We start from the raw sequence: 27525 nt of genomic DNA, 5'->3' as shown, positions 1-27525 counted from the left end.
ATATATATATATATATATATATATTATTGTGGAGGGGGCGTGGCCTGCGGGCCTGCAGCGAGGTGGGGTGTACCAGGACCGGCCTGGAGGTCAGCGACAGGTGCATAGAGGGAGGAGGGCCTTGTTATCTAATCACCTGTTGCTCTGTATAAGCAACAACCGAGAAGCGAATGCCACAGGAAGCGCCAACGAAAACACTTTCGCTACCACTGTTACGGCCCGGAAAACAGAGTCTGCGACGGCCCCAAACCAGCCAAAGGCAAGGTGATGCCATTGCCGCCGGCTGCACCAGCGGAACCCTTCCGACCTCCAGTCAGGCGCTCATGGGAGCCTCTTTTCTCCACTAGCTCCAACCCCGTCTCTCCTCTCGGTTGCTGCTTATACAGAACAACGGATAACAAGGCCGAGGTGGGCCATCTACACACCTGTCGCTGACTTCCAGGCTGGTCCTGGCACACCGCGCCTTGCTGCAGGCCCGCAGACCACACCCCCTCCACAATAATACATATATATATGTGTATATTTATATAAGTTTATATGAAATTTCATGTCCACTTGTTTTTCTGTCAAAAAAGATGAAGTATGCACATTATTTCAAGGCTTTAATGAAGTGTCGGGCCAGATTGATTGATTGATTGATTGAGACTTTTATTAGTAGATTGCACAGTTCAGTACATATTCCGTACAATTAAATGGTAACACCCGAATAAGTTTTTCAACTTGTTTAAGTCAGGGTCCACGTTAATTATCCATCCATTTTCTACCGCTTATTCCCTTTGGGGTCGCGGGCGGCGCTGGTGCCTATCTCAGCTACAATCGGGCGGAAGGCGGGGTACACCCTGGACAAGTCTCCACCTCATCGCAGCCACGTTAATCAATTCATGGTAAACCTTGGGATTAGATAGATGTCCTGCATGTGTGCTGTCACGCCAAATTTCTTCCCCCCTACAAAAACCTTCCCCCCCCATTTACTTCCGGGGTCATAATTAATACAGACATTTTGTTAACGCTATATTTTAAAAATATAACGCTATATTAGAAAAATACAGACGTTTTGTTAACGCTATATTATAAAAAAAATTTAAAAAACAATTTACAAACACAAGCTATGGGATGACATAAGAGGAAACGTGACCCCAGAAGTAAATGCGTCATCCCATAGCTTGTGTTTGTAAATTGTTTTTTTTTTATAATATAACGTTAACAAAACGTTTGTATTTTTATAATATAGCGTTATATTTTTATTATATAGCGTTAACAAAACGTCTGTATTAATCATGACCCCGGAAGTAAATGGGGGGGAAGGTTTTTGTAGGGGGGCAAAAAATTTGGCGTGACCGCGCTGTCACGCCAAATTTCTTCCCCCCTACAAAAACCTTCCCCTCGGAAACCCCTCCAATGCCTGAAGGACCCCAATGAGAGCGGGACAATACCAAGTTAAATGACTCTTAAGGGTTACAGCTGCAAAATTAGCAAAGCAAAAATAGATTGAAAGGTTAGCATGCTGGAATACTAATATTATAATGCTTTTAAAACAGGCAGCTGTGTGGGCTGCTTTAAGGTCCTTCCACCCTCATTGGGGTCCTTCAAGCATTAACGCCAAATGTCTTCCGGGGGGGAAGGTTTTTGTAGGGGGAAAAAAATTTGGCGTGACAGTGCCCTCCAGGAAATGAAGGTTCCAATAAGACAGTATACAGGACAGTGGGAAAAGCAGCACAGCACGCAGAGTAGACAGGTAATGGGTTGAATAGAATAGTGACACGTTGGAAACGCATTGTGAGTGTGCGTCGTGTCACCCCAAGATGCACGAGGACCAGATAGGCAGGTATTGCAGGTAGGAGCTTGGTTTAATACACAAAAATACAAAACGGTAAAAGAAAAGGTGTGCCGAACACCAGGTAAGCTAAGCTAAACTTAGCGTAGAGTCCAAAAAGTCCAAAATGACGTGCCGAGCGCACCAGAAGCTAAGGCGTAACTTAAGTATTAAAGGGGAACATTATCACCCACCCCTTAGTAAGCGTCAATATATACCTTGATGTTGCAGAAAAAAGACCATATATTTTTTTAACCAATTTCCGAACTCTAAATGGGTGAATTTAGAGGTAATACAGCCGCCATTTTCATTTTCAACACATTACAAACACCGGGTCTCAGCTCTGTTATTTTCCGTTTTTTCGACTATTTTTCGGAACCTTGGAGACATCATGTCTCGTCGGTGTGTTGTCGGAGGGTGTAACAACACTAACAGGGAGGGATTCAAGTTGCACCACTGGCCCGAAGATGCGAAAGTGGCACGAAATCTGCCGCCAGACCCCCGTTGAATGTGCCGGAGTGTCTGCACATTTGACCGGCGATGACAGACATGGCACAGAGATGTATGGATAACCTGCAGATGCATTTGCAACCATAAAGTCAACGAAATCACAAAGGTGAGTTTTGTTGATGTTGACTTATGTGCTAATCAGACATATTTGGTCGCGGCATGACTGCCATCTAATCGATGCTAACATGCTATGCTAATCGATGCTAACATGCTATTTACCGGCGGTGCTAAAGCAGACATGGCACAGAGATGTATGGATAACCTGCAGATGCATTTGCAACGATAAAGTCAACGAAATCACAAAGGTGAGTTTTGTTGATGTTGTTGATTTATGTGCTAATCAAACATATTTGGTCGCGGCGTGACTGCCAGCTAATCGATGCTAACATGCTATGCTAATCGATGCTAACATGCTATTTACCGGCAGTGCTAAAGCAGACATGGAACAGAGATGTATGGATAACCTGCAGATGCATTTGCAACTATAAAGTCAATTAAATCACAAAGGTGAGTTTTGTTGATGTTGTTGACTTATGGGCTAATCAGACATATTTGGTCGTGGCGTGACTGCCAGCTAACCGATGCTGACATACTATTTACCGGCGGTGCTAAAGCAGACATGGCACAGAGATGTATGGATAACCTGCAGATGCATTTGCAACAATAAAATCAACGAAATCACAAAGGTGAGTTTTGTTGATGTTGACTGCCAGTTAATCGATGCTAACATGCTACGCTAATCGATGCTAACACGCTATTTACCGGCGGTGCTAAAGCGGACATGGCTCAGAAATGTATGGATAACCTGCAGACGCATTTGCAACTATATTACGTTTCCTTCCACCCACATTTAATGCGAAACAAACACTTACCAATCGAAGGATTTAAGTTGCTCCAGAGTCACAAAATGCGAAAGTCCTGATTGTTTGGTCCGCACATTTTACCGGCGATGCTAACGCAGCTATTCGGCCATGCTATGGCTATGAATAGCGTCATTAGCTATTCGCTCAATAGCTTCAGTTTCTTCTTCAATACTTTCATACTCAACGTAATCTGTTGAATCGCTTAAGCCGCTGAAATCCGAGTCTGAATCCGAGCTAATGTCGCTATATCTTGCTGTGCTATTCGCCTTTGTTTGTTTACATTGGCAGCACTGTGTGACGTCACAGGAAAATGGATAGTGTCTTCGCAGAGAGTGGAAAAAAGGCACTTTAAAGCTTTTTTTTAGGGATATTCCGGGAACAGTAAAATTTTGAAGAAAATTTTAAAAAATACAACAAGCCACTGGGAACTGATTGTTATTGTTTTTAACCCTTTTGAAATTGCGATAATGTTCCCCTTTGACATCGAAGATAAACCAACGTGATTGTTGCATGGAGCAAACAACGAATCAAGACCGAACAAAGGGAGAAGGCAGGCTTAAATAATAAATAAATAAATGGGTTGTACTTGTATAGCACTTTTCTACCTTCAAGGTACTCAAAGCGCTTTGACACTACTTCCACATTTACCCATTCCCACACACATTCACACACTGATGGAGGGAGCTGCCATGCAAGGCGCCAACCAGCACCCATCAGGAGCAAGGGTGAAGTGTGTTGCTCAGGACACAACGGACGTGACGAGGTTGGTACTAGGTGGGATTTGAACCAGGGACCCTTGGGTTGCGCATGGCCACTCTCCCACTGCGCCACGCCGTCCAGAAGCCGTACAGAAGCAATAATCAGACCACAGGTGCGCGTAAGAGAAGTGAAGTGAAGTGAATTATATTTATATAGCGCTTTTCTCTAGTGACTCAAAGCGCTTTACATAGTGAAACCCATTATCTAAGTTACATTTTTTAAACCAGTGTGGGTGGCACTGGGAGCAGGTGGGTAAAGTGTCTTGCCCAAGGACACAACGGCAGTGACTAGGATGGCAGAAGCGGGAATCGAACCTGCAACCCTCAAGTTGCTGGCACGGCCGCCCTACCAACCGAGCTATGCCCCAAAACGATCGAAAAATCACAAAAAGTCTCAAAAACCAAAACCATATATGATCCGGGCGGCGGATCATATCAGAATAGTAAAATATGAATAAAAAAATATTTTTTTTCTCCAGCCTTCCAGCTGTAGGAAGATTTTATCCAGTTTGATGGCAAAGGAGGTTTTTTTAAGTCTCTGGGTTTTTCTTCTGCAGAGGAGTAGCCTCGGACTGAACAGACTTTTCTACACATCCGTATGTAAATAAATGGTCTTCCTCACAAAGTGCCAGCTGGTGCACATCTCGATTGGAGACAACATGTCCACATTTAACAAAATGCAGCCCGGCTATAATTGCATTGAATTGCACTTTTTAAACCAAAGATACCACCGGTCCGCATAATTGGGTTGTAATTATTGTGACTTTTCCACACACACACTGGAGTGTACACAGCTTCCATTTTATTGGCCTGGAGATTGTGTGTGTGTGTGTGTGTGTGTGTGTGTGTGTGTGTGTGTGTGTTTGGCCTTGATTTGAAGCACCTCGCCCAAACACACATGTGTAGTTCAAAAAGCCATCCAAATAATCAATGAGCCGCAGAATTCAATTAAGGAGAGTGCTCCCTTCCAGCACCCAGCAGCGTGGACAACAGAACAGCGGGAACCAGGAACGAAGGAGTGTGTGTGTGTGTGTGTGTGTGTGTGTGTGTGTTGGTAATAAAGATTGTATGTGCAACATAGGACATGGTACAGACATAACCCAGCAGGCACAAGACATTAAAACAAAGTTGAATTGAGTCCTGAGGTTGAGCAATTCAAACCTAATGTTAGAACAACATGCTTGTTGACAACGTTTAATCAATGTTGGGTTCTGGCGTTGATTGGACCGTTGAATTTTGGTCGTGTCTCAACCAATATTCTACAACACAAATACAACGTTTAATCAATGTTGGGTTGTGGCGTTGATTTGAGCGTTGAAACAACAAAAATACAACATTTAATTAATGTTGGGTTCTGACGTTGATTTGACCGTTAAATTTTGGTCATTTCCCAAACCAATATTCTACAACACAAATACAACGTTTAATCAATGTTGGGGTCTGGCGTTGATTTGAACGTTGAAACAACACAAATACAACGTTTAATCAATGTTGGGTTCTGCCATTAATTTGACCGTTGAATTTTGGTAATTTCCGAACCAATATTCTACAACACAAATACAACGTTTAATCAATGTTGGGTTTTAGCGTTGATTTGATCGTTGAATTTGGTAATTTCCCAAACCAATATTCAGCTACACAAATACAACGTTTAATCAATGTTGGGTTCTGACGTTGATTTGAACGTTAAATTTTGGTCGTTTCTCAACCAATATTCTACAACGCAAATACAACGTTTAATCAATGTTGGGTTCTGGCGTTGATTTGAACGTTAAATATAGGTCATTTCACAACCAATGTTCTATAACACAAATACAACGTTTAATCAATGTTGTGTTCTGGCGTTGATTTGACCGTTGAATTTTGGTTATTTCCCCAACCAATGTTCTACAACACAAATACAACGTTTAATCAATGTTTGGTCTGGCGTTGATCTGACCATTAAATTTTGGTCATTTCTTAACCAATATTCTACAACACAAATACAACGTTTAATCAATGTTTGGTCTGGCGTTGATCTGACTGTTAAATTTTGGTCATTTCTTAACCAATATTCTACAACACAAATACAACGTTTAATCAATGTTGGGTTGTGGCGTTGATTTGAGCGTTGAAACAACACAAATACAACATTTAATTAATGTTGTGTTCTGGCGTTGATTTGACCGTTGAATTTTGGTCATTTCCCACATCAATATTCTACAACACAAATACAATGTTTAATCAATGTTGGGTTGTGGTATTAATTTGAGCGTTGAAACAACACAAATACAACATTTAATCAATGTTGGGTTCTGGCAATGATTTGAGCGTTGAATTTTGGTCATTTCCCATAACAATAGTCTACATCACAAATACAAAATGTAATCAATGTTGGGTTTTGGCGTTGATTTAACCGTTGAAACAACACAAATACAACGTTTAATCAACGTTTGGTTCTGACGTTGATTTGACCGTTAAATTTTGGTCGTTTCTCAACCAATATTCTACAACACAAATACAACGTTTAATCAATGTTGGGTTCTGGCGTTGGTTTGAACGTTAAATATAGGTCATTTCACAACCAATGTTCTATAACACAAATACAACGTTTAATCAATGTTGTGTTCTGGTATTGATTTGACCATTGAATTTTGGTCATTTCCCCAACCAATGTTCTACAACACAAATACAACGTTTAATCAATGTTTGGTCTGGCGTTGATCTGACTGTTAAATTTTGGTCATTTCTTAACCAATATTCTACAACACAAATACAACGTTTAATCAATGTTGGGGTCTGGCGTTGATTTGAGCGTTGAAACAACACAAATACAACATTTAATTAATGTTGGCTTCTGACGTTGATTTGACTGTTAAATTTTGGTCATTTCTCAACCAATATTCTACAACACAAATACAACGTTTAATCAATGTTGGGTTGTGGCATTAATTTGAGCGTTTAAAACAACACAAATACAACATTTAATCAATGTTGGGTTCTGGCAATGATTTGAGCGTTGAATTTTGGTCATTTCCCAAAACAATAGTCTACATCACAAATACAAAATGTAATCAATGTTGGGTTTTGGCGTTGATTTAACCGTTGAAACAACACAAATACAACGTTTAATCAACGTTGGGTTCTGACGTTGATTTGAACGTTAAATTTTGGTCGTTTCTCAACCAATATTCTACAACGCAAATACAACGTTTAATCAATGTTGGGTTCTGGCGTTGATTTGAACGTTAAATATAGGTCATTTCACAACCAATGTTCTATAACACAAATACAACGTTTAATCAATGTTGTGTTCTGGCGTTGATTTGACCGTTGAATTTTGGTTATTTCCCCAACCAATGTTCTACAACACAAATACAACGTTTAATCAATGTTTGGTCTGGCGTTGATCTGACCATTAAATTTTGGTCATTTCTTAACCAATATTCTACAACACAAATACAACGTTTAATCAATGTTGGGTTGTGGCGTTGATTTGAGCGTTGAAACAACACAAATACAACATTTAATTAATGTTGTGTTCTGGCGTTGATTTGACCGTTGAATTTTGGTCGTTTCTCAACCAATATTCTACAACACAAATACAATGTTTAATCAGTGTTGGGTTCTGGCGTTGATTTAAACGTTTAATTTTGGTCATTTCCCAACCTATATTCTACAACACAAATACAACGTTTAATCAATGTTGGATTGTGGCGTAGATTTGAACGTTAAATATAGGTCATTTCCCAACCAATGTTCTACAACACAAATACAACGTTGGGTTCTGGCGTTGATTTTACTGTTGAATTTTGGTCATTCCCCAAAAAATGTTCTACAACACAAATACAAAGTTTATTCAATGTTGGGTTCTGGAGTTGATTTGACCGTTGAATTTTGGTCATTTCCCCAACCAATGTTCTACAACACAAATACAACGTTTAATCAATGTTGGGCTCTGCCGTTGATTTTAATGTTAAATTTTGGTCATTCCCAAACCAATATTCTACAACACAAATACAACTTTTAATCAATGTTGTTCGGATGTTAATTTGACTGTTGAATTTTGGTCATTTCCCAACCAATGTTCTATAACACAAATACAACGCTTAATCAATGTTGGGTTCTGACATTGATTAGACCGTTGAATTTTGGCAATTTCCCAAACCAATATTCTACAACACAAATACAACGTTTAATCAATGTTGGGGTCTGGCGTTGATTTGAACGTTGAAACAACACAAATACAACGTTTAATTAATGTTGGGTTCTGACGTTGATTTGACTGTTAAATTTTGGTCATTTCTCAACCAATATTCTAAAACACAAATACAACGTTTAATCAATGTTGGGTTCTGACGTTGATTTGACCGTTGAATTTTGGTCATTTCCCACATCAATATTCTACAACACAAATACAATGTTTAATCAATCTTGGGTTGTGGCATTAATTTGAGCGTTGAAACAACACAAATACAACATTTAATCAATGTTGGGTTCTGGCAATGATTTGAGCGTTGAATTTTGGTCATTTCCCAAAACAATAGTCTACATCACAAATACAAAATGTAATCAATGTTGGGTTTTGGCGTTGATTTGACCGTTGAAACAACACAAATACAACGTTTGATCAACGTTGGGTTCTGACGTTGATTTGACCGTTAAATTTTGGTCGTTTCTCAACCAATATTCTACAACGCAAATACAACGTTTAATCAATGTTGGGTTCTGGCGTTGATTTGAACGTTAAATATAGGTCATTTCACAACCAATGTTCTATAACACAAATACAACGTTTAATCAATGTTGTGTTCTGCCGTTGATTTGACCGTTGAATTTTGGTTATTTCCCCAACCAATGTTCTACAACACAAATACAACGTTTAATCAATGTTTGGTCTGGCGTTGATCTGACCGTTAAATTTTGGTCATTTCTTAACCAATATTCTACAACACAAATACAACGTTTAATCAATGTTGGGTTCTGACGTTGATTTGACTGTTAAATTTTGGTCATTTCTCAACCAATATTCTAAAACACAAATACAACGTTTAATCAATGTTGGGTTCTGACGTTGATTTGACCGTTGAATTTTGGTCATTTCCCACATCAATATTCTACAACACAAATACAATGTTTAATCAATGTTGGGTTGTGGCATTAATTTGAGCGTTGAAACAACACAAATACAACATTTAATCAATGTTGGGTTCTGGCAATGATTTGAGCGTTGAATTTTGGTCATTTCCCAAAACAATAGTCTACATCACAAATACAAAATGTAATCAATGTTGGGTTTTGGCGTTGATTTGACCGTTGAAACAACACAAATACAACGTTTAATCAACGTTGGGTTCTGACGTTGATTTGACCGTTAAATTTTGGTCGTTTCTCAACCAATATTCTACAACGCAAATACAACGTTTAATCAATGTTGGGTTCTGGCGTTGATTTGAACGTTAAATATAGGTCATTTCACAACCAATGTTCTATAACACAAATACAACGTTTAATCAATGTTGTGTTCTGGCGTTGATTTGACCGTTGAATTTTGGTTATTTCCCCAACCAATGTTCTACAACACAAATACAACGTTTAATCAATGTTTGGTCTGGCGTTGATCTGACCGTTAAATTTTGGTCATTTCTTAACCAATATTCTACAACACAAATACAACGTTTAATCAATGTTGGGTTGTGGCGTTGATTTGAGCGTTGAAACAACACAAATACAACATTTAATTAATGTTGTGTTCTGGCGTTGATTTGACCGTTGAATTTTGGTCGTTTCTCAACCAATATTCTACAACACAAATACAACGTTTAATCAATGTTGGGTTGTGGCATTAATTTGAGCGTTGAAACAACACAAATACAACATTTAATCAATGTTGGGTTCTGGCAATGATTTGAGCGTTGAATTTTGGTCATTTCCCAAAACAATAGTCTACATCACAAATACAAAATGTAATCAATGTTGGGTTTTGGCGTTGATTTAACCGTTGAAACAACACAAATACAACGTTTAATCAACGTTGGGTTCTGACGTTGATTTGACCGTTAAATTTTGGTCGTTTCTCAACCAATATTCTACAACACAAATACAACGTTTAATCAATGTTGGGGTCTGGCGTTGATTTGACCGTTGAATTTTGGTCATTTCCCCAACCAATGTTCTACAACACAAATACAATGTTGGGTTCTGGCGTTGATTTGACTGTTGAATTTTGGTAATTTCCCAACCAATGTTCTACAACACAAATATAACGTTTTATCAATGTTGGGTTCTGACGTTGATTTGATCGTTGAATTTTGCTCATTTCCCACACCAATATTCTACAACACAAATACAACGTTTAATCAATGTTTGGTCTGGCGTTGATCTGACCGTTAAATTTTGGTCATTTCTTAACCAATATTCTACAACACAAATACAACGTTTAATCAATGTTGGGTTGTGGCGTTGATTTGAGCGTTGAAACAACACAAATACAACATTTAATTAATGTTGTGTTCTGGCGTTGATTTGACCGTTGAATTTTGGTCGTTTCTCAACCAATATTCTACAACACAAATACAACGTTTAATCAATGTTGGGTTGTGGCATTAATTTGAGCGTTGAAACAACACAAATACAACATTTAATCAATGTTGGGTTCTGGCAATGATTTGAGCGTTGAATTTTGGTCATTTCCCAAAACAATAGTCTACATCACAAATACAAAATGTAATCAATGTTGGGTTTTGGCGTTGATTTAACCGTTGAAACAACACAAATACAACGTTTAATCAACGTTGGGTTCTGACGTTGATTTGACCGTTAAATTTTGGTCGTTTCTCAACCAATATTCTACAACACAAATACAACGTTTAATCAATGTTGGGGTCTGGCGTTGATTTGACCGTTGAATTTTGGTCATTTCCCCAACCAATGTTCTACAACACAAATACAATGTTGGGTTCTGGCGTTGATTTGACTGTTGAATTTTGGTAATTTCCCAACCAATGTTCTACAACACAAATATAACGTTTTATCAATGTTGGGTTCTGACGTTGATTTGATCGTTGAATTTTGCTCATTTCCCACACCAATATTCTACAACACAAATACAACGTTTAATCAATGTTGGGTTCTGGCGTTGATTTGAACGTTAAATATAGGTCATTTCTCAACCAATGTTCTATAACACAAATACAACGTTTTATCGATGTTGGGTTCTGGCGTTAATTTGACCTTTGAATTTTGGTCATTTCCCAGACCAATATTCTAAAACAATGATACAACGTTTAATCAATGTTGATCTGATGTTGATTTGACTGTTGAATTTTGGTCATTTCCCAACCTATATTCTACAACACAAATACAACGTTTAATCAATGTTGGGTTGTGGCGTAGATTTGAACGTTAAATATAGGTCATTTCCCAACCAATATTCTACAACACAAATACAACGTTGGGTTCTGGCGTTGATTTGACTGTTGAATTTTGGTCATTCCCAAAAAAATGTTCTACAACACAAATACAAAGTTTATTCAATGTTGGGTTCTGGAGTTGATTTGACCGTTGAATTTTGGTCATTTCCCCAACCAATGTTCTACAACACAAATACAACGTTTAATCAATGTTGGGCTCTGCCGTTGATTTTAATGTTGAAACAACACAAATACAACATTTAATCAATGTTGGGCTGTAGCGTTGATTTGACTGTTAAATTTTGGTTATTCCCAAACCAATATTCTACAACACAAATGGAATGAATAATCAATGTTGGGTTCTGGCGTTGATTTGGCCATTGAATTTTGGTCATTTCCCAAACCAATATTCTGCTACACAAATTCAACATTTAATCAATGTTGGGTTTTGGCGTTGATTTGACCGTTGAATTTTGGTAATTTCCCACCAATATTCTACAAAACAAATGGAATGTTTAATCAATGTTGGGTTCTGGCGTTGATTTGGCCGTTGAATTTTGGTGATTTCCCAAACCAGTATTCTGCAACACAAATTCAATGTTTAATCAATGTTGTGTTCTGGCGTTGATTAGACCGTTGAATTTTGGTAATTTCCCAACCAATGTTCTACAACACAAATATAACGTTTTATTGATGTTGGGTTCTGGCGTTAATTTGACCATTGAATTTTGGTCATTTCCCAGACCAATATTCTAAAACAATGATACAACGTTTAATCAATGTTGATCTGATGTTGATTTGACTGTTGAATTTTGGTCATTTCCCCAACCTATATTCTACAACACAAATACAACGTTTAATCAATGTTGGGTTGTGGCGTAGATTTGAACGTTAAATATAGGTCATTTCCCAACCAATGTTCTACAACACAAATACAACGTTGGGTTCTGGCGTTGATTTGACTGTTGAATTTTGGTCATTCCCAAAAAAATGTTCTACAACACAAATACAAAGTTTATTCAATGTTGGGTTCTGGAGTTGATTTGACCGTTGAATTTTGGTCATTTCCCCAACCAATGTTCTACAACACAAATACAACGTTTAATCAATGTTGGGCACTGCCGTTGATTTTAATGTTGAAACAACACAAATACAACATTTAATCAATGTTGGGCTGTGGCGTTGATTTGACTGTTGAATTTTGGTCATTCCCAAACCAATATTCTACAACACAAATACAACTTTTAATCAATGTTGTTCTGATGTTGATTTGACCGTTGAATTTTGGTCATTTCCCAACCATTGTTCTATAACACAAATACAACGTTTAATCAATGTTGGGTTCTGACATTGATTAGACCGTTGAATTTTGGTAATTTCCCAAACCAATATTCTACAACACAAATGCAAAGTTTAATCAATGTTGGGTTCTGACGTTGATTTGACCGTTAAATTTTGGTCATTTCCCAAACCAATATTCTACAACACAAATTTAACGTTTAATCAATGGTATTCTGACGATGATTTGACCGTTGAATTTTGGTCATTTCCCAACCAATGTTCTACAACACAAATATAAAGTTTTATCAATGTTGGGTTCTGATGTTGATTTGACCGTTGAATTTTGGTCATTTCCCAAACCAATATTCTACAACACAAATACAACGTTTAATCAATGTTGGGGTCTGGCGTTGATTTGAACGTTGAAACAACACAAATACAACGTTTAATCAATGTTGGGTTCTGCCATTAATTTGACCGTTGAATTTTGTTAATTTCCGAACCAATATTTTACAACACAAATACAACGTTTAATCACTGTTGGGTTTTAGCGTTGATTTGACCGTTGAATTTTGGTAATTTCCCAACCAATGTTCTACAACACAAATAGAACGTTTTATCGATGTTGGGTTCTGGCGTTAATTTGACCATTGAATTTTGGTCCTTCCCAAACCAATATTTTACAACACAAATACAACGTTTAATCAATGTTGGGGTCTGGCGTTGATTTGAATGTTGAAACAACAAAAATACAACGTTTAATCAATGTTGGGTTCTGCCATTAATTTGACCGTTGAATTTTGGTAATTTCCGAACCAATATTCTACAACACAAATACAACGTTTAATCACTGTTGGGTTTTAGCGTTGATTTGACCGTTGAGTTTTGGTAATTTCCCAACCAATGTTCCACAACACAAATACAACGTTTTATCAATGTTGGGTTCTGGCGTTAATTTGGCCGTTGAATTTTGGTCATTCCCAAACCAATATTTTAAAACACAAATGCAATGTTTAATTAATGTTGGGTTCTGATGTGGATTTGACTGTTGAATTTTGGTCATTTCCCAACTAATAGTCCACAACACAAATACAACGTTTAATCAATGTTGGGTTCGTACGTTGATTAAACCATTGAATTTTGGTCATTTCCCACACCAATATTCTACAACACAAGTGCAGCGTTTAATCAATGTTGGGGTCTGGCGTTAATTTGACCTTTGAATTTTGGTCATTTCCCAGACCAATATTCTAAAACAATGATACAACGTTTAATCAATGTTGATCTGATGTTGATTTGACTGTTGAATTTTGGTCATTTCCCAAACCAATATTCTACAACACAAAAACAACGTTGGGTTCTGGCTTTGATTTGACTGTTGAATTTTGGTCATTTCCCAAACCAATACTCTAAAACATAAATTTAACGTTTAACCAATGTTATTCTGATGATGATTTGACCGTTGAATTTTGGTCATTTCCCAAACCAATATTCTACAACACAAATACAACGTTTAATCAATGTTGGGGTCTGGCGTTGATTTGAACGTTGAAACAACACAAATACAACGTTTAATCAATGTTGGGTTCTGCCATTAATTTGACCGTTGAATTTTGTTAATTTCCGAACCAATATTTTACAACACAAATACAACGTTTAATCACTGTTGGGTTTTAGCGTTGATTTGACCGTTGAATTTTGGTAATTTCCCAACCAATGTTCTACAACACAAATAGAACGTTTTATCGATGTTGGGTTCTGGCGTTAATTTGACCATTGAATTTTGGTCCTTCCCAAACCAATATTTTACAACACAAATACAACGTTTAATCAATGTTGGGGTCTGGCGTTGATTTGAATGTTGAAACAACAAAAATACAACGTTTAATCAATGTTGGGTTCTGCCATTAATTTGACCGTTGAATTTTGGTAATTTCCGAACCAATATTCTACAACACAAATACAACGTTTAATCACTGTTGGGTTTTAGCGTTGATTTGACCGTTGAGTTTTGGTAATTTCCCAACCAATGTTCCACAACACAAATACAACGTTTTATCAATGTTGGGTTCTGGCGTTAATTTGGCCGTTGAATTTTGGTCATTCCCAAACCAATATTTTAAAACACAAATGCAATGTTTAATTAATGTTGGGTTCTGATGTGGATTTGACTGTTGAATTTTGGTCATTTCCCAACTAATAGTCCACAACACAAATACAACGTTTAATCAATGTTGGGTTCGTACGTTGATTAAACCATTGAATTTTGGTCATTTCCCACACCAATATTCTACAACACAAGTGCAGCGTTTAATCAATGTTGGGGTCTGGCGTTAATTTGACCTTTGAATTTTGGTCATTTCCCAGACCAATATTCTAAAACAATGATACAACGTTTAATCAATGTTGATCTGATGTTGATTTGACTGTTGAATTTTGGTCATTTCCCAAACCAATATTCTACAACACAAAAACAACGTTGGGTTCTGGCTTTGATTTGACTGTTGAATTTTGGTCATTTCCCAAACCAATACTCTAAAACATAAATTTAACGTTTAACCAATGTTATTCTGATGATGATTTGACCGTTGAATTTTGGTAATTTCCCAACCAATGTTCTACAACACAAATATAACGTTTAATCAATGTTGGGTTCTGATGTTGATTTGACCGTTAAATTTTGGTCATTTCCCAACCAATATTCTACAACACAAATACAACGTTTAATCAATGTTGTGTTCTGACGTTGATTAAACCGTTGAATTTTGGTCATTTCCCAACCAATATTCTACAACACAAATACAACGTTTAATCAATGTTGGGTTCTGACGTTGATTAAACCGTTGAATTTTGGTCATTTCCCGCACCAATATTCTAAAACACAAATACAATGTTTAATCAATGTTGGGTTGTGGCATTAATTTGAGCGTTGAAACAACACAAATACAACATTTAATCAATGTTGGGTTCTGGCGATGATTTGAGCATTGAATTATGGTCCTTTCCCAAATAAATATTCTACAACACAAATACAACGTTTAATCAATGTTTGGTTCTGACATTGATTTGACCGTTAAATTTGGGTCATTTCCCAACCAATATTCTAAAACACAAATACAATGTTTAATCAATGTTGGGTTGTGGCATTAATTTGAGCGTTGAAACAACACAAATACAACATTTATTCAATGTGGGGTTCTAACATTAATTTGACCGTCGAATTTTGGTAATTTCCGAACCAATATTGTACAACACAAATACAACGTTTAATCAATGTTGGGTTCTGACATTAATTTAACCGTTGAATTTTGGTAATTTCCGAACCAATATTGTACAACACAAATACAACGTTTAATCAATGTTGGGTTCTAGCGTTGATTTGACCGTAGAGTTTTGGTCATTTCCCAACCAAAATTCTACAACAAAAATACAACATTTAATCAATGTTGAGCTGTGGCGTTGATTTGACTGTTGAATTTTGGTCATTTCCCAAAACAATATTCTACAACACAAATACAACGTTTAATCAATGTTGGCTTCTGGCGTTGATTTGACCAATTTATTTGGGTCATTTCCCACCCGGCTGGCCTGGGAAGTGGCTGGAAAGAGGAAAGTCTGGGCTTCCCTGCTTAGGCTGCTGCCCCCGCGACCCGACCTCGGATAAGCAGAAGAAGATGAATGGATGGGTGGATGGGTTCTGGCGATGAATGGACTGTAGAATTTTGATTATTTTCTTAACCAATATTCAACAATGCACCATTTATTGAAGGTCAGGTCGCAACTGTCAGGCTTGTCCCTGACAGTTTGGTCTTTGTCTTAGTTTTTCCTCTGCATTTGTCTTTGTTTCCTATCTGTCGTTCCTGTCAGCACTCTTATTTTGGTTCTGTTTCCTGTTTGTCTCCCTGAGTGCTGTGTCCCCTCAGCTGTGGCTGATTGGCACCTGGCCACACCTGGTGTCAATCAGCCAGGCACTATTTAGACCTGTTTTCTCCTCCAGTCAGGGTTGGATTATTCTGTCACATTGAGTTGGTGACGAACCCCAAGATGCAGAGAAGGCGGCAGGCATTGGACAGGTAAACATGATTTAATTTAACACTAAAACAGGAACAAACAAAAGGGTACTAAAAAGGCGCGCACTGGGCGGATAACAAACTTGTCTATGAACAAAAACACTTACTGTAACACGAAGGAACTATGATATGAGCAGAGTGAACAGAAGTAGACACAGCTACAACGATAAGTCTTAATGACATTGAGCATCTGACTGGAGGATAAAACAGGTCTAAATAGTGTCTGGCTGATTGACACCAGGTGTGGTCAGGTGCCAATCAGCCGCAGTTGAGGGGAAACAGCGCTCAGGGAGAAAAACAGAAAACAGACAAAATAAGAGCGCTAAAACATGGCCACACTGTCAGGGACAAGCCTGACAGTAACGTTGATTCAATCATTTAACGTGAATCCAAAATTGTCTCCATCTACAAAAACAACTATTTTGCAACGTTGTTTCGAAGTCAGTTTTAAAGGACACGCACGTATAATCAACGTTGTATCAATGTCTTGCGCCTGCTGGAAATGCTGCAGTTGTCGTAGTAGCTTTAGGCAGAAATAATGCTCATGAAAAATGGTTTTACATGATGCATTATTAAAATATGCCATTGATTTACTTGTAATATATTACAACATATACTGTTATTAAAAGATAAGTATACAGTATATAGCCTGATGCAACTTGTTTTAAAAGAGAAGTTAAATGAGTGTGAAATACATTTGAATAATAAAAATTGTTATTGTTTGTTTTATGCTTCTCCTTTCTTGCTCTATATAAATAAAATGTTTAATATATATTCGGGACTGGTAATCTTTATTTGGTTGATTTAATGTACCTAAAGCAGGGGTGGCCCTGCGATGAGGTGACGACTTGTCCAGGGTGTACACCGGCTTATGCCCGATTGTAGCTGAGATAGGCGCCAGCGCCCTCCGTGACCCCCCCCCAAAAAAGGGAATAAGCGGTAGAAAATGGATGGATAAAGCAGGGGTTTACCAAACTTTTTGAAACCAAGAGCTACTTCTTGGGTACTGATTAATGCGAAGGGCTACCAGTTTGATACACACTTAAATAATTTGCTCAATTTACCTTTAACTCTATGTTATTATTAATAATTAATTATATTTATCTGATCATCTTAATGATTTCTCACAATAAATATATATAGAAACAGATAAATATTCTTATAAATATATTTCGAATCCTTCGTAGTGGTTTGTGTTCTGGTTTGTGCAGCCCTTTGAGACACTAGTGATTTAGGGCTATATAAGTAAACATTGATTGATTGATTGATTGAAAATTCAACTGAAAATAAGAACGGGAAAAACTAACTAAATCGAATCTTTTTGAAAAAATTAAAAAAATAATTTACTTAATTAGTCATTCTTCCTGATTAAGATTTATTTTAGAATTTTGATGACATGTTTTAAATAGGTTAAAATTAAATATGCACTTTGTTAGAATATATAACAAATTGGACCAAGCAATATTCCTAACAAAGACGAATATTTTTTTCGAATTTTAATCATAATAAGTTTGAAGGAATATTTCACAAATATTCTTCGTCGAAAAAACAGAAACTAAAATGAATAATTAAATTAAAATGTATTATTCTTTACAATAAAAAAATACATTTACTTGAACATTGATTTAAATTGTCAGGAAAGAAGAGGACGGAATTTAAAAGGTAAATAGGTATATGTATTCAAAAAACCTGAAATCATTTTTAAGATTGTATTTTTTCATTAAAATTCTCTTTCTGAAAGTTATAAGAAGCAAAGTAAAAAAAATAAATGAATTTATTTAAACAAGTGAAGAACAAGTCTTTAAAATATTTTCTTGGATTTTTAAATTCTATTTGAGTTTTGTCTTTCTTAGAATTCAAAATGTCGAGCAAAGTGAGACCATCTTGCTAGTAAATAAATACAATTTGAAAAATAGAGGCAGCTCACTGGTAAGTGCTGCTATTTGAGCTATTTTTAGAACAGGTTACTCATCTGGTCCTTACGGGCTACCTGGTGACCCCTGACCTAAAGTATAAAATGTAAGATTTTATTTCATGCATTACCATCAACATACATTTATTTTAGTTGTGCGATGACATTCTAAAAAAAAAACTGTTTTTTTTGTGTGTGCCTGTGCTGAATAATAGCGTTAGAAAATACAATGCAATGGCGCTGGTGATGACGTCACCCCTGCCAGTAATTCAGATGACTTCCAGCCTGGCTGTTCCGTGGAACTCGCCCGTCCTCCCTCCGTTGCCGCACAAAGTCCGTCTGCTTCCGGAGGGAGGGGTTTTAACCCTGAACAGCGCAGTTGCGACAGCAGTAAAATTCGACGCACTCAACCCCTACTGTACGTAAGTCCCGCCTTTTATACCGATGTTACAGATAGCGATTGGCTTTCGGGTGGTACTATTAAACGATTGGCTGTTGTAGCTGTCAATCAAGCAGTTTTATGAGGTTTGTGTGGCTGGAACGACTGCAATGTATACAACGAGGCTTCAGACGTGGGAACTGGAATAAGTGGGTGGATAACGCCGACACTTTTCTCCGTCTAATTTATCGATTGAGCGCTATATTTTTTACTTTCTGAGTGTGCGTTTTCCCCATAGTGAGGTGTGGCTTTTTTTTTTTTAATTATTGAGGGATTTACTAAAGGAGTACACTTTAACTAGTCAGGTAAGCAACAGTCACGACATTGCCTTTTGCGTTATAAATTAAATTATTCAAAGGAGTTTTTATTTCACTTAACTATTAAGTTTTCTTACGTGTTAATTACAATAATAATATATTTAAAAAATATATATATATATAAATTCGCGAAGGTGGATAACCACGGTGACATACACCGACTTATTATTGTTGAGTTATTTCAAAATGGCCGCTTCTGTCGTTGCCTTTTAACTATATATAAAGCGAACAAATAACCAGTTTGGTCAAAAACAAACCGGACAATATTTGACAGTTGAAGCTGTCTTTTTTTTTTTAAGTCGTGCATTGTTTTCCTGCATTGGCCACGCCCATCTGCATCCTCACAATGCAAGCCAACATGGCTGACACCTGCATGCTCAAAACACACATTTCTGACTTATTTCTGCAATATTTCTTTTTTTTTTGGCAAGGGGGGCCTGTTGTTTTGGCCACATGTTTTTAATCATGCGGTACTGCTTTTGGTTTTAGTTTCTGTTTTTAAAGGCCTACTGAAATGAGATTTTGTTATTCAAACGGGGATAGCAGGTCCATTCTATGTGTCATACTTGATCATTTCGCGATATTGCCCTATTTTTGCTGAAAGGATTTAGTAGAGAACATCGATGATAAAGTTCGCAACTTTTGGTCGCTAGTAAAAAAGCCTTGCCTGTACCGGAAGTAGCAGACGATGACGTCACCGGTGTGAGGTCTCCTCACGTCCTCACATTGTTTTTAATGGGAACCTCCAGCAGCAAGAGCTATTCGGACCGAGAAAACGACGATTTCCCCGTTAATTTGAGCGAGGATGAAAGATTTGTGGATGAGGATATTGATAGCGAAGGACTACAAAACATAAATAATAAAAAAGGCGATTGGGACAGATTCAGATGGTTTTAGACACATTTACTAGGATAATTCTGGGAAATCCATTATCTTTCTATTGTGTTGCTTGTGTTTTAGTGAGATTAAATAGTACCTGATAGTCGGAGGGGTGTGTTTAACGCCAGTCTCTGAGGGAAGTTGACGGCAGCTGCATGGACGGCGCAAGCTCGGACGACTTTTTACCACAATTTTCGCACCGAAACCTGCCGGTTGACAAGTGGTTGGGAACCATGTTCGCTTGACCGCTCTGATCCATAGTAAAGCTTCACCTCCGGGAATTTTAAACAAGGAAACACCTTGTGTTTGTGTGGCTAAAGGCCAAAGCTTCCCACCTCCATCTTTCTACTTTGACTTCTCCATTATTAATTGAACAAATTGGAAAAAATTCAGCAACACAGATGTCCAGAATACTGGTTAATTGCGCGATGAAAAGATACGACTTTTAGCCGCAAATGGTGCTGCGCTTATATGTCCTCTACAGTCCCTGACGTCACGCGCACGCGTCATCATTCCGCGACGTTTTCAACAAGAAGCTCGGCGGGAAATTTGACCACTTTGATGTGGCTCAGCCACAGTCTTGCCGACCGCCCAGAGAAGTCTGGTAGATTTCCAAATTTTAGTGTCTCTATCAGAAATTCGATTCAATTTTCACCCAAACATCAACTTTTAGGACCTGCCGTGATGACGATGCCTCTAACACCCTTTCTACATGTCATCGCGCCAGGATTTTCACCATGCTATCAGCGTGCCGGCCGTCCGGTCACATTTTGGATGCGACCTCTATCTGAACAAAAACGCTACTGCAAGGCATACTATGTCAACAGCCATACAGGTCACAATGAGGGTAATGATATAAACAACTTTAACACTCTTACTAATATGTGCCACACTGTGAACCCACACCAAACAAGAATGACAAACACATTTCGGGAGAACATCCTCACTATAACACAACATAAACACAACAGAATACCCAGAATCCCATGTATCCCTGACTATTTCGGTTTACATTATACACCCCCGCACACCTCAACCGATGCGCGGGTGGGGGGGTTGGGTTGGTGTTAGCTGGGTGTATAATGTAGCCCGGAAGAGTCAGGGATACATGGGATTCTGGATATTTGTTTTGTCGTGTTTATGTTGTGTTATAGTGCGGATGTTCTCCTGAAATGTAGTTGTCATTCTTGTTTGGTGTGAGTTCACAGTGTGGCGCATATTTAGTAAGAGTGTTAAAGTTGTTTAAACGGCCACCCTCAGTGTGACCTGTATTGCTGTAGAATAAGGATGCCTTGCAGTCTCTTACGTGTATCTGCAGTAGCCTCGTCAAACCATTCTTTGGGTTGGCAAGCTATTTTTACAAGCTGTAGAGGGCGCTTGCGATAGTGCCATCAAAGGAAGGAATTTAAAAGGTAAAAAGGTATGTGTTTAAAAATCCTAAAATCATTATTAAGGTTGTATTTTTTTTTTCTAAAATTGTTTTTCTGAAAGTTATAAGAAGCGAAGTAAAAAAAAAAAAAGAATTTATTTAAACAAGTGAAGACCAAGTCTTTAAAATATTTTCTTGGATTTTCAAATTCTATTTGAGTTTTGTCTCTGTTAGATTTAAAAATGTCGAGCAAAGCGAGACCAGCTTGCGAGTAAGTAAATACAATTTTAAAAATAGAGGCGGCTCACTGGTATGTGCTGCTATTTGAGCTATTTTTAGAACAGGCCAGCGGGCTACCTGGTCCTGGTTCTTACGGGCTACCTGGTGCCCGCGGGCACCGCGTTGGTGACCCCTGCTGTGGACAGTATGAGTAACAGGCATGGCATAAAGTAAATCGAGGTAAAGTCGCCAGGCTGACTTCATGGCAACTTTCGGTTTAAATAATAGACATGATTAGTGAAAACAGGTGCGGACTCCAAATGTGACACAGGTGAAACTGGTTGCTATGGTGACAAAACAAGAGTGAAAAAGCAGGTACTGAGTGTCCAAAAAACAAACAGCACATGGCCAAACAATAACATGATCAACAGACATGACATTTTTTTGTAATTTCTGTGTTATTTCTTTCTTTTTGGCAAAGGGGCCTTATGTTTTAGCCAACTATTTTCAATCAGCATTTCCATGCGGTACTGCTTTTGGTTTCAGTTTCTGCTTATTAAGCAAATAAGGATGTAACACACATTAAACATGCAGGACCCCTAATGAAGTTTCGAATGGTTGCTGGTTTGAAGTCATATTTTATTGTGCAGCGAAGGAAAGGAAAGAAACTCCTCAGATTTGACTCCAGTTGTTGGGCCTTTTCTGGAAATGACTTTCTTCAGTGTTTTGATTGGCTAAAAAGGCGTTACAGTTCGGGTTTTTAGCACCAGTCGTTGATAAATGGTATCTATTTTTTAAACATGGGCAGGATTCTTGATAATTTTTGCAAAATGATTACCATATTCCCCATACGGCTGGGCGATATGGCCTTTTATCCATCCATCCATCCATCATCTTCCGCTTATCCGAAGTCGGGTCGCGGGGGAAACAGCCTAAGCAGGGAAACCCAGACTTCCCTCTCCCCAGCCACTTCGTCTAGCTCTTCCCGGGGGATCCCGAGGCGTTCCCAGGCCAGCCGGGAGACATAGTCTTCCCAACGTGTCCTGGGTCTTCCCCGTGGCCTCCTACCGGTTGGACGTGCCCTAAACACCTCCCTAGGGAGGCGTTCGGGTGGCATCCTGACCAGATGCCCGAACCACCTCATCTGGCTCCTCTCGATGTGAAGGAGCAGCGGCTTTACTTTGAGTTCCTCCCGGATGGCAGAGCTTCTCACCCTATCTCTAAGGGAGAGACCCGCCACACGGCGGAGGAAACACATTTCGGACGCTTGTACCCGTGATCTTATCCTTTCGGTCATGACCCGAAGCTCATGACCATAGGTGAGGATGGGAACGTAGATCGACCGGTAAATTGAGAGCTTTGCCTTCCGGCTCAGCTCCTTCTTCGCCACAACGGATCGGTACAACGTCCGCATTACTGAAGACGCCGCACCGATCCGCCTGTCGATCTCACGATCCACTCTTCCCCCACTCGTGAACAAGACTCCTAGATACTTGAACTCCTCCACTTGGGGCAGGGTCTCCTCCCCAACCCGGCCTTTTATTAATATCTCTGTTTTTTATGCCATGTCACGATACGCAATATATATCCCCATATTTTGCCTTAGCCTTGAATGACCACTTGATTCATATAATCACAGCAGTATGATGATTCTATGTGTCTACATTAAAACAGTCTTCTTCATACTGCATTAATATATGCCCATTTTTAAACTTTCATGCAGAGAGGGAAACCACAACTAAGTCAATTCACCAAAACTGCATTTATTAAACTATTATTAAGCAGTGGGACAAACATTCATGTCATTTCAGAACAGAAAGTGCAAGATTGTCAGACATTTTAAAACAAGCTATTAGTGCCCTTTTGTGCATGATGTCACTAAGATGATATATCCAAAACACAGCTAGCACTCTTAGTTGGTTATCTGCCTCGTGAGCGCCTTTTGTTGTACCCCTTTGGTTTGTTCTTGTTTTAGTATCTTTATTAAATCATGTTTTCTCACTCCATGCCTGCCTCTTTCTCTGCATCTTGGGGTTCGTCAACAACAAACTTTGACAGTTACCTTTTTCTTATCATATTTTGCCTTTTTTTTTTGTAAAATAGGACTGTACTCTTGTAAAAATATGACTTTATTTCACAACATCCATCCATCCATCCATTTTCTACCGCTTATTCCCTTTCGGGGTCTCGGGGGGCGCTGGTACCTATCTCAGCTCCAATCGGGCGGAAGGCGGGGTGCACCCTGGACAAGTCGCCACCTCATCGCAGGGCCAACACAGATAGACAGACAACATTCACACTCACATTCACACACTAGGGCCAATTTAGTGTTGCCAATCAACCTATCCCCAGGTGCATGTCTTTGGAAGTGGGAAGAAGCCGGAGTACCCGGAGGGAACCCACGCATTCACGGGGAGAACATGCAAATTCCACACAGAAAGATCCCGAGCCTGGATTTGAACCCAGGACTGCAGGACCTTCGTATTGTGAGGCAGACGCACTAACCCCTCTGCCACCGTGAAGCCTATTTCACAACATGAGGACTGTTATTCTTTATGAGTTTATTCTTGAAATATGACTTTTATGTACAACTTTATCTTGGTAAATTGGCTTTATTCTTTAAAAAAAATACAGCCTTTATTAACATCATTTTTAAATGTATTAATTTATTTTTTGATTTTACCCTTAATGTTTTAAATTCTTCTTGTTTCATAATACTAAGATTTTCCTTTTTATTAAATTAAGACTTTATTCTTGGAATAGATTGACTTTATTCTTGTAAAATAATGCCTTTAGTCTTGTATTATTTCCTTTTTTATTCTGATTTTACTCTTATACTTGTAACATTTATTTTTTTATTGGTAAGTTAATGTTTGTAGGAGAGAAAAAGCTTGGTTTGAAATAGTGGAAGTCATTTTAAGACGGTCATAGGATAAGATCTTATTTTTCACGCCCTCTTGGGAATGTCGTGGCCTGCTGTTGCTAAAATTTGGTAAGATGAGCTGCTTTCTAGCCGTGCAGCTAATTGATAATCATTGAAACCATCTATAAGTCTCAGGTTGCAACTACGCTACTGTAACATCCGCCTTATCTTCGACAAAGGAAGCACTCACCTTTTGTTTACTAGCTCATAAAGTCGGGGTCATATTCAAATGTTTAGTGTACAAGGAAGTGTGCATGCTTGCTTCCTGTATTTGTTGTATTGGACATTTAACTGGATGTCCTTACGTTGTAGGTCAAGATGGCCCAGTGGAACCAGTTGCAGCAGCTGGAGACCAGGTATCTGGAGCAGCTCTATCACCTGTACAGCGACAGCTTCCCGATGGAGCTTCGACAGTTCCTCGCCCCTTGGATCGAAAGCCAGGACTGGTGAGAGGCGCGCATCCAATTCCCAGACTGCTATCATGATCAACTTGAACAATGAGCAATTTTTTCCTGATTCACTTCCTGCACGAGCACTATCAGTAAAAACGCTTTGAAACCAATACCGATAATTTTCGATATTTTAAAGCATTTATTGGCAGATATTGGCCGATATTATCGGACATCTGTAGTATTCACTTAGTTTATTCTTTTTGTCGAAGGGCTTATGCGGCCAACCAGGAGTCGCACGCTACTTTGGTGTTCCACAACCTCCTTGGCGAGATAGACCAGCAGTACAGCCGCTTCCTGCAGGAGGGCAACGTCCTCTACCAGCACAACCTACGGCGGATCAAGCAGCACCAGCAGAGCAAGTACTTGGAGAAGCCCATGGAGATCGCCCGCATCGTCGCCCGCTGCCTGTGGGAGGAGCAACGGCTGCTGCAGACCGCCGCTGCCGCCGCCGCACAGGTCTCCGTCAACGCAATGATTCTTTTGCTTGATGCTTTCAATACACTTTGCATTCATTCGTTCTCTGCATGGCTTATCCTCAATAAGGTGGGGTCTATTTCCACTGACTTTGAACGAGAAGCAGGGAACACCTTAGACTTTAGGCCAGCCAATTGCAGGGCACGTACAGACAAACAACCATTCATTCTTACTGACAATTTAGTGTCTTCAACTAATCTAAAATGCATCCATCCATCCATCCATCCATCATCTTCCGCTTATCCGAGGTCGGGTCGCGGGGGCAAGAGCCTAAGCAGGGAAACCCAGACTTCCCTCTCCCCAGCCACTTCGTCTAGCTCTTCCCGGGGGATTCCGAGGCGTTCCCAGGCCAGCCGGGAGACATAGTCTTCCCAACGTGTCCTGTGTCTTCCCCGTGGCCTCCTACCGGTTGGACGTGCCCTAAACACCTCCCTAGGGAGGCGTTCGGGTGGCATCCTGACCAGATGCCCGAACCACCTCATCTGGCTCCTCTCGATGTGGAGGAGCAGCGGCTTTACGTTGAGTTCCTCCCGGATGACAGAGCTTCTCACCCTATCTCTAAGGGAGAGCCCCGCCACACAAGGGAGGAAACTCATTTCGGCCGCTTATACCCGTGAGCTTATCCTTTCGGTCATGACCCAAAGCTCATGACCATAGGTGAGGATGGGAACGTAGATCGACCGGTAAATTGAGAGCTTTGCCTTCCGGCTCAGCTCCTTCTTCACCACAACGGATCGGTACAACGTCCGCATTACTGAAGACGCCGCACCGATCCGCCTGTCGATCTCACGATCCACTCTTCCCTCACTCGTGAACAAGACTCCTAGGTACTTGAACTCCTCCACTTGGGGCAGGGTCTCCTCCCCAACCCGGAGATGGCACTCCACCCTTTTCCGGGCGAGAACCATGGACTCGGACTTGGAGGTGCTGATTCTCATTCCGGTCGCTTCACACTCGGCTGCGAACCGATCCAGCGAGAGCTGAAGATCCCGGTCAGATGAAGCCATCAGGACCACATCATCTGCAAAAAGCAGAGACCTAATCCTGCGGACCTAATCTAAAATGTATATTTTTGGAAAGTGGATGTCCAAACTGAAATTTGAACCTAGATGGGATGTCCAAACTTTTTCCAGAGAGGGCTGCATGGAAAAAAAAACAGATTTTATACATTAAAGATACTAAAACCAATGCAATATAGGTCAATCTAAAATCATCGAAAAACTGTTCAATAACAGATTAGAAAGTTTCATAAATAAAAATAGAATACTCGAAGAGAACCAATATGGACACAGAGCTAATGTTTCAACTTCAATGGCTTTAATTGAAATCACAGAAAAAATTACCAATGCAATAGATAGTAAAAAAAAAGTGTGGCGGCAGTGTTTATGGATCTAACTAAAGCATTTGACACAATTAATCACAATATTTTAATTAAAAAACTGGAACGATATGGCATCAGAGGGTTAGTCTTAAATTGGATAAGAAGTTATCTAACGAACAGGAAACAATACGTGAAGCTAGGCGAACACACTTCCTTCCACAATGCTAAATATTTCCTGTGGTGTACCTCAGGGATCAATACTAGGACCTAAATTATTCAATCTCTATATAAATGACATTTGTAAAGTTACAAGAGTTTTACAGTTAGTATTATTCGCGGATGATACAACAGCGTTTTGTTCAGGAGAGAACACTCAGAAGATAATACAAATAATAACAGAAGAAATGAACAAATTAAAAAAATGGTTTGACAAAAACAGACTATAATTGAATCTCAGTAAAACTAAAATAATGCTATTTGGTAACAGTAGAAAAAGTCAAACACAAATACAAATGGACGGAATAGAAATTGAAA

At 39.0% G+C, this 27525-nt stretch overlaps 1 protein-coding gene across 3 annotated transcripts in view; it reads left to right on the top strand.

Annotated features, from left to right (window-relative positions):
- Positions 1-19135: 19135 nt before the first annotated feature.
- stat3 (signal transducer and activator of transcription 3 (acute-phase response factor)) overlaps positions 19136-27525 on the top strand; it is a 47239-nt gene continuing 38849 nt past the window's right edge. For 2 of the 3 annotated variants that reach the window (XM_061905346.1, XM_061905343.1), the window contains exons 1-3: positions 19136-19342; positions 25057-25190; positions 25406-25652. In XM_061905346.1, the coding sequence (XP_061761330.1) occupies positions 25063-25190; positions 25406-25652 (375 nt within the window). In that variant the 5' untranslated portion in view covers positions 19136-19342; positions 25057-25062. The remainder of the gene's footprint in view (positions 19343-25056; positions 25191-25405; positions 25653-27525) is intronic. The other variant, XM_061905345.1, reaches the window with a different exon arrangement.

The sequence above is a fragment of the Nerophis ophidion genome, linkage group LG07 (assembly GCF_033978795.1).
Source record: "Nerophis ophidion isolate RoL-2023_Sa linkage group LG07, RoL_Noph_v1.0, whole genome shotgun sequence".
NCBI lineage: Eukaryota > Metazoa > Chordata > Actinopteri > Syngnathiformes > Syngnathidae > Nerophis > Nerophis ophidion.
The sequence above is the reverse complement of the archived record's forward strand: the minus strand, read 5'-3'. Positions and strand labels throughout refer to the sequence as shown.